Source organism: Convolutriloba macropyga, chromosome 4 (assembly GCF_964194025.1).
Source record: "Convolutriloba macropyga chromosome 4, txConMacr16.3, whole genome shotgun sequence".
NCBI lineage: Eukaryota > Metazoa > Xenacoelomorpha > Acoela > Convolutidae > Convolutriloba > Convolutriloba macropyga.
This window is the reverse complement of record NC_134471.1, coordinates 55,558,147-55,570,548: the sequence shown is the minus strand read 5'-3', so window position 1 is coordinate 55,570,548 and position 12,402 is coordinate 55,558,147. Positions and strand designations below refer to the sequence as shown.

The 12,402-nt window shown below is 34.0% G+C and overlaps 1 protein-coding gene across 1 annotated transcript in view; it reads left to right on the top strand.

Moving 5' to 3' along the window:
* Positions 1 to 12,402, top strand: part of LOC142338527 (uncharacterized) — a 33,042-nt gene that overhangs the window by 407 nt on the left and 20,233 nt on the right. The window contains exon 2 of the mRNA XM_075388312.1: positions 8,302 to 8,414. Coding sequence (XP_075244427.1) covers positions 8,302 to 8,414 — 113 coding nt within the window. The remainder of the gene's footprint in view (positions 1 to 8,301; positions 8,415 to 12,402) is intronic.

Here is a 12,402-nt window from a genome sequence, read left to right as displayed (position 1 = left end):
TCGTTCGTGGCATAATACGTCGACAACTACAAAAGTAACAATTTTCAAGAAAATTATAGAATTACACCCCTTTACAAAGCTCGTAATTACTAAAAATACAATAAGAACAACCTCTACTCTAATAGTATTTTCTAAATGCCTATTCATACGTATACGTACGTAATAACTCAAATGCATACATAATGTTTAAAAATACAAATGGGGGTGCCTAATTTACTGGGGCGGGGGGGGGCGCTAGCGCAAAAGATCCGTATTATTTCGGTGTCGTACATTTGAAACGTCGCCTATTTGAAACCCACACCTTTATTTGGACAGATTTCACGTGCAACTAAAAACAGTGACAACTATAGGATACTGGCAATCTTTTCATATTTAATTTCACCATAAGAACGGGTGTAAAGTTTCCAGAAATAATAGGAGCAATTAAAACTTTGCGGTTTATGCGCTAACATTACAAAAGTGCTATGTAAAAGGGCTCCAAAATTGTTAAGAAAAAAAATCAAAAACACAGTTTATGACTTAGGTTATAGTATATAGATTTGCGACGTAGAGACCGTTCAAATAGACGACGAATCAAATGGATTAAATTGGTATTTTCTTTCAAATGCACAATTGCATGCACAGTCCGTTATTGCTCTTAAATCCATGCCGTTCCTTGCTATGCTCCCAATAATGAAGCAACGTATATGCATTATAACTAGACCAGGCTGTAATTAAATTGGTCAAGAGCATGTGAGGTTATAGCGGCCCTCTTTCCACGGCCATGCCTATGACCCGCGTTGGGATGTAATCCGGAAACAACGGGTCGGTGTTCACGACAAAAATATTGGATATTTTGCGTTTGAGCCTCCCCCCCCCCGGGCCCAGTACATTATGCTCCCCCCAGTTACAGATCACGTGTCATTACATGTTGAATTTTTGCTCCGACCCACCTTAGTGGGGGAGGAACTATATACTCAAATGGGTTTTTTTTGTTCAGACAATTTTGGCCGATCGATATATTCATCGTAGAGAAATGTGAGTGGTATCACTAAAAAGCCCGTCCAGCGTAGAATATGGAATTAAAAACATTTTTACTATTTTTGCTTTTTATAGTGAGTTATCGAGGTTTAAAGTTTTGTGATTATTAGACGTAATTCAGCTGTTTTTATTCTAATTTTCGGTATCTTGGACCTAATTTTCAAAAATTTTGCTGAAATCTGTCAAAATTGTTATTTGTAGTGTTATTGATTTTATCTCTGAAGATTAAGGACAGTAGCTGAATTGTTCGATCCGAGTTTTTTTGGCTAAAAATTACGCTAAATTTTTCAAAATTCGGCTTTTTTCGGGACCAAATTTGCTTTTTTTTAGCCCACTTGCTTTAAACTTGCTGGAAGTAGACACCTTAAAACTGCAGCCATATTTTTTAAGCTCAAAAACGAGTTCGTTGTACAACCACTCGTTTTGAGAATCTTGTGGAATTATAATTTCAACAGTTTGCTTACAAATTTAAACTCGATAATTATGCAAAAGGCAATTTTATTTTTGACAAACTAAGAAATTTTGATAAAAAATTGATCTATTTCGCAACCATTTGAAGAAATGTGTATTTTGTTAGACGCGCAGCAAAATCTGGACTGATCTTGATCTCGCCATGTATCAATACGATAAAGAGTTTTTTAGATTTAAAAAGGGCGCGAATTTTTAAACAAAATTTCGATATGTAAATGTTTTTTATGTAAGCTGTTTTCTACCTACACGAATTTCACATCAGGGCTTAATTAATGACTGGTACTACTTACAAAAAATGAGGCCCAACGATATTTTGTTTTGATTTCAGATTTAAGCTCATGATTTTTGTGGCTCTGACCAATTGTTTTCGTAAAAAAAAACTTTATGTTCTTCTTGAATATTGCTTTCATTTGTTATTTTTTTGTAGACCATTGACTTATTGTCTCAAGTGAAGGTTACTTTTAAGGAGGTATGAATGATCCTAGACAATTTTTTTAGTTGTTAGCTAATGTCTACTATGACTTCGAATTCATTTGTTTTAAGATAATATCTGTTAATTTTTGAACTTTGCCACCATTTTTTTCTTTTCTCTCAACTTCGGGCTCAATCTCAAAACCAGCTGAACCAATTTCCTTTGGGTTAAAAATAAATGTCTTTAACAGTTTTATGCTCAGCTAATGGTCTCTCTGTTTTGAGACTACGCGTTTTCAATTTTTACAATTCAAAGAATTTGAATTGTATTGGAGCGCTGTCTTTTTTTTTAAAGATTTGTTCACACACTTTCATGATTTTTGAAGTCAATTTGGAGTAGTGATTTTGATTACGCCGGAACAAGAGGTGGAGTGAAAACCCGAGTGGTTTTGCGGCGTGAAATTTTTTCGCTTCAAATATAAAGTAGAGTGAGAAAACGGTGTTTGAACAAAAAGTCGCTTTCTCGCTAGTGGTTTTTTGTTCACATGCTGTAACTTCACTTTGATTTCTACTGTTTTTTCGATTTTTTGGATCGGATGTTTTTCTAATTAGTTTTTTCTATCCATTAATAATCCGGTCCAAGTCTAGTTTTCTGTTTTGTCAATGAAAATTCTTTGAACTGTACGTCAGGACTTGTCCTGCTATGTTTTTTTTTATTTTTGAGTCTAATTGCATTTTTTATTAGTTCATTTGATTCCTTGTCCAATTATCAAATTGTTGACAAAAACAACCAACTGAATGAAAACCTAGTAGGAAAAGAAGGACAGCGTTGGAAAAAGTCGAAGGCGTATCTGTACATGTTAGTTGTTTTTGTTATATAGTTCATGCTTTTTGAGACACAGTTATCTCGCAATATTTTATAGATGTTTTTTTGTTTCTGCCTATGTATGTCTCTGTTGTTATTGTTGTACGCCAAGTATCTGATAACGTTAGGTCTTATTTGTTACTCCAGTACGTATATCTCAACCTAGTTAAGGATTTCAGTTTACAGCTGTTTGTTTTAATGTCTTGAAATAAATTTTTTTTTCAAATGTATCCTTTTGATTTTTTTTCGTAAATATGTAGGTCAATCTCACTGAATAGAAGTCTCAATTTTTGCTGATTCAAAAGTTTTTTTTGAGCTAGGTTATGCGTTGTAACTGATTGCTTCAGTCAATAATTTAATAAAAATTTTCGAGAATTCTGTACTGCTCAAATTTTTGGTTTCTTTTTGTCGTCATGTGTACGTAGTCCGTTCATACGGAAGACTCCTTGATGTTAAAATGAGGCAAAAGTGACCACATAAAGTTATTTCAATTGATTTTTTTAAATTATAGTGCCTTGAAAAAAGTGATCTCGTAAAATTGTTTGAAATTTTGTCATTTTTTAAATGGTTTTTCAGTCAATTTTTTAGCTCAATCTCTGTAAACACAGGTCGCAACCCATTTCCAGCTAACTGTAACTTAATCTCTTTAACTGTTTTAGCTACAAATATTTGTTTCTCGGCTTTGGTACTACTGTTTCTACGAGATTTCATAAAATATTTGAGATTTTTTTAAACATTTTACAGCATTTTTGTTTTATTCTTATTTTATAACAAAAATATTAGGCTCCATTGGCTTTAAAATTTTGCGCAATTGAACATTGGAGAGTTACATGCCTCAATTGCTCCCTCTGGAGATATAAATGAACATTTAGGGATTTCAGTTGGTATCTAATGACATTAAAAATGGTGAAATTATTTGTTTTCTAAAATAGAGACGTTTGCTCTTTTTTGTCGACCTGTTAGCCAGTTGCATATTTTTTCTAAGGAATTATATGTTAAGTTGTTTCCTTCAGGTATCATCTGATGCGAGTTTGATGATTTTGTTATGATTTTGTTTGTTACAGACATCGTGTTTTGGTCGTAAATAATGTTTGTTGTTTGATATTGATTATTGTCCTTTCTAGTAGTCCGACTATCAACAGCGTTCATCGGCCCTTTAAATTGGCATTATTGTATTCCATTGGTTGTTTATGTAACGATATGTATGTTTTTGAAAGTTTTCTATCTCTTCATCATTTGGTAGCCAATTAAGTCAGGAATGTGGATGAGCGGGGTCGGAACCTTATGTGGGCACGCACATTACCGAGCCTCCTTGTTGTGTAAAAAATGGAATGTGAGTCCGGGTGTGCGAATAATATACACCCACTAAGCTGGGGAACAAACGAAAAAGATCCAGAATACTTAATAAAAGCAGACTCTCACTATGCGCTGATAATTTAGTCCTAGTTGACGGGACTGTAGGCAAATTGAGAGTATACATAATTTAAATATTTTTGCCGACCGTTCGATTCAAAATTTGATGTCAATTTGAAACGCCTCTACTCCAGTGCAGACTTGCAACCAAGAAATAACGACTAAGCTATTCAATAATAAACAGTTCCAGATCTCCGAAAAATTCCAATTTTAAAATAAGATTTTCGAATAATGTTCTGTTATTATAACACCTATGACTTAATGTTGACATAATTTAGCAGTGTCGCTACAGCTAATATTCTTTTCTTCTCATTTTTAGAGCAATCTTGGGATTAGTTAAGCAAATAGATATATTTCACTCCAGTTCCGGTCGAGTCTCCCTTGCGTTGCTTACATTTTTTGCTTCTGTAGGTGTTGAAGCAATGACGAGCAGCACACACTCCGAAGTTGCTGAAAAGCAATTCAATTGAAAAGCATTGGGTGGTTTAAAACAATTTTTTCTTAACAAAAATTTAGCTGATTTAATGTTGCTAGGAAAATGCTGTTTTAATCCCGTTAGCAAGAACTTTTAAGGTTTTTTTTTTCAATTTTGCCATTTCCACGAAATTGTAACGTTTAGATGTTAAGCAGCAAAAATTTTTTATTTAGTTGTTTAAAATTGCCAGACAGAAAAACATGCCTGGTGACCACCTCAAAAATGTTAGCAAACTTGTCAAAAGCTCAAAAATTTTTGGCAACAAAAAAGATATCTAAAAATCCTTTTTTTACCTATAAATTGACAGTGGCGCTTGTTATTCTAGATGGCGTTTGTTGTTCTAGAATGGCTTCTCTTGCTCTTGACAACTGTTGGAAACAGTGCAAAAGTTTTTTACCAAGTTTTTTTGTAGAGCAATTGCGGTGCCATATTTTGCCGAGCCTTTTTACGTCGATTTAGGCGTGTGTGTGTGTGTGTGTGTGTGTGTGTGTGTGTGTGAAGTGTGTGTGTGTGCGTTTGTGTGTTTGTGTGCATTTATTTTGGTTTGTTTTTTTGAGTTTTATTCAAAATGCGAACAAAATTTTGATACAAAACTCGTAAGTAAAATTTTTGTATTAGTCATTTGTCACGACTTAGCTGTTCAAATATCAACAGTTCTGAAACTCCGATAATTATTCCAAAATTAAAATAAAATCCTCGAAAAATGATGTGTTCTTAAATCACTTATATCTTGGTTTTGGCATACTATGGCGGTATTGCATTAGCTTATATTCTATTCTACTCATTATTAGAGCACTCTTGGGAATAATTAAAATAGATATATTTAACTCTATTTCCGGCTGATAAAATGAGAGTTCTTTTCTACTGCTACTCACTCAGGTTTTAACAATACTACCAGTGACTCTCCTTTGCGTTGCTTTCATTTTTGCGCCTGCAGGCGTTCAAGCAATGACTAGCAGCACACACTTCAAAGTTAATGAAAAGCAACCCTATTGAAAAACTCTGGGTGGCTTAGAACAATTTTTCTAAAAAATCACAAATACGAAAAATTTAGTTTATCTCAAAGGAGGTATAAGCAAATTTAGCTGATTTACTGATGCTAGGAGGGTTTAATGCTGCAGTAACCCGTAAGCAGGAAATTAACGGAGCATTTTTCAGTATTGCCAGTTCCAGCAAATTGTAATTAAACAGTTCCAAATCTCCGAAAAAAATCCAAAATTTAAAGAAGATTTTCAAATAATGTTTTGTGTTCTTATAGCAGATATGATTTAATGTTGACAAAATTTAGCAGTGTCGTTATAGCTGATTTTTTTCTACTCATTCATAGAGCAATCTTTTGATTAGTTAAGCAAATAGATATATTTCACTCCAGTTCCAGCCCACTCTCCTTTGCGTTCCTTACTTTTCCTGCGTTTGTAGATGTTCAATCAATGACGAGCAGCACACAATTGAAAACTGCTGACAAACAAACCAGCTGAAAAGCATCGGGCGGTTTCCAACAAAAATTTTTTCTAAGTTCTTTTTAAAATTATGAAATCAATTAAGCTATCGCAAAAAATTTATATGCAAATTCAGTTGATTTTTTGATGGTAGTAAGTTTTAATGCTTCAGTAACCCCGTAAGCAGGAATTGTTGTGGGCTTTTTTTCATTTTTTCGTTTTTCAGAAAATTGTTACATTTAGTTTTTAATCATTAAACTCTTTTTATTCGTTTTAGAAATGCCAGACAAAAAAGTATGCCCGGTGACAACCTTAACAATGATAGCAAACTTTAGAAGTGCCCAAGGAATTTTTAGGCAACGAAAGCGACATCTAAAAACCCAGCTCTTTGACCGATATGTTGACAATGGCGTTTGTTGGTCTAGAAGATGTCCAGGAGGACAAAACTGGATTGAGCCAAAGTCTGATTTGAAAAAATTTGGAAACGGCGTAAAACATTTTTACCAACTCTTTTTGAAGAGCAATTTTGGTGCCATATTTTGCCGAATCTTTTGTAGGTCGGCTTAGGTGTGTGTGTGTGCGTGTGTGTGTGTGTGTGTGTGTGTGTGTGTGTGTGTGTGTGTGTGTGTGTTTGTTTGTTTGTGTGTGTGTGTCTGTTTGTGTGTGTTTGTGTGTATGTGTTTTGGTTTGATTGTGTGTGTTTTTTTCATGGATGTGCAAACAAAATTTTGATATAAAACTCCTGTAAGTGAAACTTTTATGCTAGTCATTTGTCACGACTTAGCTCTTCAATAATAAACAGTTCCAAATCTCCGACAAATATTATAACTTTAAAATAATATATTCAAATAAAGTTGTATTCTTATATCACCTATATCTTGATTTTAGCGATGTCGTTATAGCTCATATTCGATTCTAATCATTTTCAGAGCATTTTTGGGATTTTGGGATTAATTAAGCAAATAGATATACTTCACTGTATTTCTGGCTGAGAAAAAAAGAGTTATTTTCTACTGCTACTTACTCCGGTTTTAACAATAGTACCATGGACTCTCCCTTTCGTTGCTTACATTTTTTGCGTCTGTAGATGTTCAAGCAATGACAAGCGGCGCAAACCAAAGTTGCTGAAAAGCAATCTTATTTAAAACATTGGTTGAATTAAAACACAATTTTTTTAAAAAAATACAAATGCGAAGATAATTATATTATAGGCAAAGGATGCATAAGCAAATTTAGCTGATTTGCTGATGCTAGGAAAGGTCAATGTTGCTGTGATCCCGTAAGCAGGAATTTATCGTGTCGTTTTTCAGTTTTTCCATATCCAGAAAATTGTAAAATTTAGATTTTAAACAGCAAAGCCCTTTTTATTAGTTGTTTTAAAAATTCCAGACAAAAAAGAGTGCCCAGTGACTAACTTTACAATGTTAGCAATTTTTAGGAGCCCGCACATATTTTTCAGGCATCAAAAAAGACATCTAAAAATCCTTTTCTTTTACCTATAAATTGACAATGGCATTTTTTGATCTAGAAGAGGTCTATCTGACCGACTGTTTTTGTAGAGCATTTTCGGTGCCCATTTTTCTGCCGAGCTTCTTGTTGGTGGACATCAGGTGAAAGTGTGTGTGTGCGTGTAAGTGTTTGCTTGTATGTGTTTTGGTTTGTGTGTGTGTGCGTGTGTTTTTTCATGAATGTGCGAACAAAACTTTGGTATAAAACTCCGGCAAGTAAAACTTTTATATACAAAAGTTTTACTTGCCGGAGTTTTATACCAAAGTTTTGTTCGCACATTCATGAAATATTAGATTTGCGTAGTATTGATTTTGACATTTTTTTCGTTAAATCAAGGAATATCGAAAGAGTACAGAACAAAACATAACAATAAAAGCATTTCCAGTTCATTCACAAAAGACTAACTTAGCAAATTCAACAAATGACTAATATATATTAGTCATTTGTTGAATTTGCTAAGTTAGTCTTTTGTGAATGAACTGGAAATGCTTTTATTGTTATGTTTTGTTCTGTACTCTTTCGATATTCCTTGATTTAACGAAAAAAATGTCAAAATCAATACTACGCAAATCTAATATTTGATCTTGTCATTTTTTACACTATCAGCCATTCTAAATAAGGTCGGGAACAGGACAAAAAACGACAAATAACGAAAAACGAAAAAAAAATAGTAATAGTCTGAATGTTGAGTGTTTCAGAACTGTTGCTGATACTGGATTTGTGGGCCCATTTAAATTCTGCAATGAATTTCTTCATCTACGGAGTAACACACAGTGGCTTCAGAAAAGCATACAAGCAGATCGCAGCCAAAGTAAGAGCTATGCCGAAACAGTTTATGACTCTCAAGCCCTTAACAACACCATAATCTTTTAAACAAAAATAATCTAAAATCAATTGCACCGATGGCCGAAAACAATTAGTGCCGAGCTGACAAACTAGAAAACTCAAAAATCGCCCCAGTAGCCACCATGAAAATTTTCAGCACTGTCCTCGTTTCCGCCTTTTTATGCATAATTTCGGCCTAAAGACACTAATTTTAGATCTACAATATGATAAGATCAAAACTAAGCTTGCTTGATAATGCTTAGTAATAATCGGTTAGCACTTCTAATATGTATTACGCTCTATAAAAGAGAGTACTTCCCAAGGTTCTGCACGGTACAGCATCAACATAATACTCTTTGAAGATTTTCATGGACACTGTTTCAAACTTGATCTTGACTCTTCAATAGCATTTTATTAAAAATAATTACCACAACAATTGCCTAATCACCTTTTTTTCAAATGTGACGAATCACTTCTTAATGGTTACCTGGAACTTTTTTCCATACTTTATTGATAAACCTTGATGCAAAAAATATATCTTCAATTATGTCTGAGAGCGTCGCTTTGTTTAGAGTGAGATGGCTTAGGTATCCAAGCTAAGAAACGAAAAAAACATGTAAGGTTGACGGTATATGCGTTAATCAAGGTAAGATTGCAAACAGCGTGCAAACAAATACATCACGGTTTTAAAACATTGATTTTATTTAATAACGTTCCTTAGCTCTGATCTTCTTAAAAATATTGAGCCTTTCCAACCGTACCGTACCTATTACAAAATCATTTAATTTCTAAGCTTATATTATAGATAAAAGTCCAACACTGAAAATCTAGTTTTGGACCAGCAGTAGTATAAAATTCTGACTAGAACCTCAACGGGGGGGGGACAGACAATTACTGCAGCGTGGCAATCTACAACGGGGTGGGACATTTTGAGGTGGCCATCTACAACGGGGTGGGACATTTTGAGGTGGCCATCTACAACGGGGTGGGACGATTGGAATTTTTTAAAATGTAGTAAAATGTCTTCCCTATTTTACATATATACATATACACAATACATACATACATGCATATATATGCATAAATGTTTATGTATGTATATGTATGTATGTATGTATGTATGTATGTATTATCTATATGTATTTATGTATATGCATGTATATATGTATTGTGTATAATTTATATATGTATATGTATGCGTGTTTGTATGTATATATGTATGTATATATGTAGGTATGTATGAATGTATGTATGTATTTTTGTGTATATGTGTATATGTATATGAATGTATGTATGTATATATGTATGTATGTATGTATGTAGGTATGTATGTATGTATGTATGTATGTACGTTTGTGTGTATTGTAGTATGCATGTATGAATGTATTTATGTATGTATATGTATGCATGTATTTGCATGTGAGTATCTATATATGTATGTATGGATGTATGTATACATACACACATGCATACATACATACATACATACATACAAACATACATACATACATACACACATACATACACACATACATACATACATACACACATACATAGATACATACATACACAGATACATACATACATTTATACATAGATACATACATACATACATACATACATACATACATACATACATATACATACATACGTACACAAGGATAAAAAAAACCCAGAGTTGTACAAGAAAACAAGTTTTTACCTAAGTATGTACACAATTATGGTCATAATCACTTATGTCCATAAATGCATACATAAATTGGTGAAAACAACAGTAAAACAACTAACCTGTTAGTAGATGTATAAAATCACTAATGATATATTATTTAGAGAGTCATCAGATCATGTCCAAACATGTTCAGGGTCACAAAACTTTCCAAAATAAATTGACCAATCGGAGTGCTTGATTTATTATTCAAGTTGACAACCAATCAGAATTGAAAGATTTATAAACAAAAACTCTAAACGCTCACGTTCAGTAAACAGTAATTAATGAAAACAATAGAAACAAAAGTCATCAAGCTCATTCATGAGAAAGTTTTATCACTGAGAGGTAACATAAATTATATACACATATCTTATCGACAATTATATTTCGTAGCTGCGTGTTCTTTGTTAGATCCAGAAGTTGACGGAGAAATAGCACTTAAATTTAGACCCTATGGTGGTTTTATTGGAATTGATAATTCAAGACTAGATCCTTTATTGAAACGGAGCAAAGTGCTACGACTTCATGCTGCATTGCATGACGCCGCTGGATTTATAAAAGATTGCCGAAACAAAGGCCCTGGATAGGTTTACGCTTTCCGTTACTCACCAGTAAACAATTGTCTTTTTGGACACCTGACAGGAATATTATTCATTCTATCAGTAAAAATTTTTCATTCACAATTGTTTCGTGAATTGGAATGCTAGAAAATTTTGGCAGCAAAACCACAAATATAATTGTCCTCGATCTCGAAGGTTTCAAACTCAAGACACTTGGATTCATTATAAAAGAACTCAGTTTGTGTTCGATTTACAACGATACAATATGTTTCAAACCCCCACTTAAATTCGCTGATTTACCCGCACACGATAGACAAACTGTTATTTGGCTGACCAACAACCTACACGGTCTTGATTGGGACCAAGGTGATATACCTTACTGTGATTTGAAAACAATCTGTCTGAGTTTCAGTTTCCGATTCACACGGAAAAACTTTTTTGCCAAAGGCATTGAAAAGTGTGAGCTCCTCAGTAAGCTTTTACAAAAAACTGTTTATAATCTGGAGGATCTAAGTTGTCCCTGAATCTCAGAGATAATATCAGAAGAACAAGTTCCCTCCTGTTATCTTCATTCAAACTTTCGTTCAACAAATGATCAATTATCAAATCACTGCGCGGAACGCAAAGCAAGAATATTTTCACAGTGGACACAAAGTGATGCACAGAGAAGACACGGCAACTTTAACAACCTGTCTGTCAGACAACTTGAAGATATTCACTTGCTTGACTCCACTTGACGATCAGCCGATTGTAATATTCAACAGAGTTCAGGATCCCTCTCCACCAATACAGAATAATTTTTCAAGTGATCAACAGAACCGAGCGAACTATCTCAACAATAAGCCAAACACAGCACAACAACCGCGTTACAATTCGCTTTATAGCGCAGCAGCAAAACGTCATTTTGCAACCATTACCCTTTCTCCCGACAAGCTAGACAGCTTTAGGGCTTTCCTGCCCGTGATAGATAATTTCTATCACTTCCAACTGTATGTAAAAATTAAACAGAGAGCTCGAGAACATCGGAATCAGTTCAATTATGGCTATGAACAAAACAAACCAGAAGCCTATGCAGTCCCCCAACGAGCAGCGAATCCCACGTTGGAAGCAAAGGGAGGACAAAAAAATTCCTCAATTTAGATTGAAAAAAACACCACCAGAACGTGAGCTGTCACTTAATGAGATGCCGAATGAGTTGCGGTTATATGTCTTGGAGCACCCCGAAGTTGAAAAAGTCTTCAATGAACCATCGTTCAAGGAAAATGACTCATCAACTGTTTGTTATAAACTAGAGATAAAAAGTCATATTAAAGGTTTTAATTTGTTTGAGTTCTGGTACATGAAACAGTTGCCCAGTGAATAATTCAAAAGTTAACATTTTATATCATTCTTGTTTCAATTCACAACTGACGCTGGTATCAGTAATTTAGTCTTTGATGTGAACAACAAGGAGAGGCCCCCATGGCGTTGTTGTTCAAATTCAACAGTGCCAAGGTCCGAAGTAATTTTTTTTGTTCAAGTGAGTATCATTGTCTTAATGATCATTCTTTGCTTCTCTGTGCTCTTTCTATTATCAGAAAGCTGTGAAGAGAAATCAATTTGGATTGCTCTCTTATCGAGTTTAGTTGGTTACATTTTACCTAATCCCAAACTATGAACAAAGTTATTCTTACACATGACACGGTATTTATGTCAATTGTAGGACC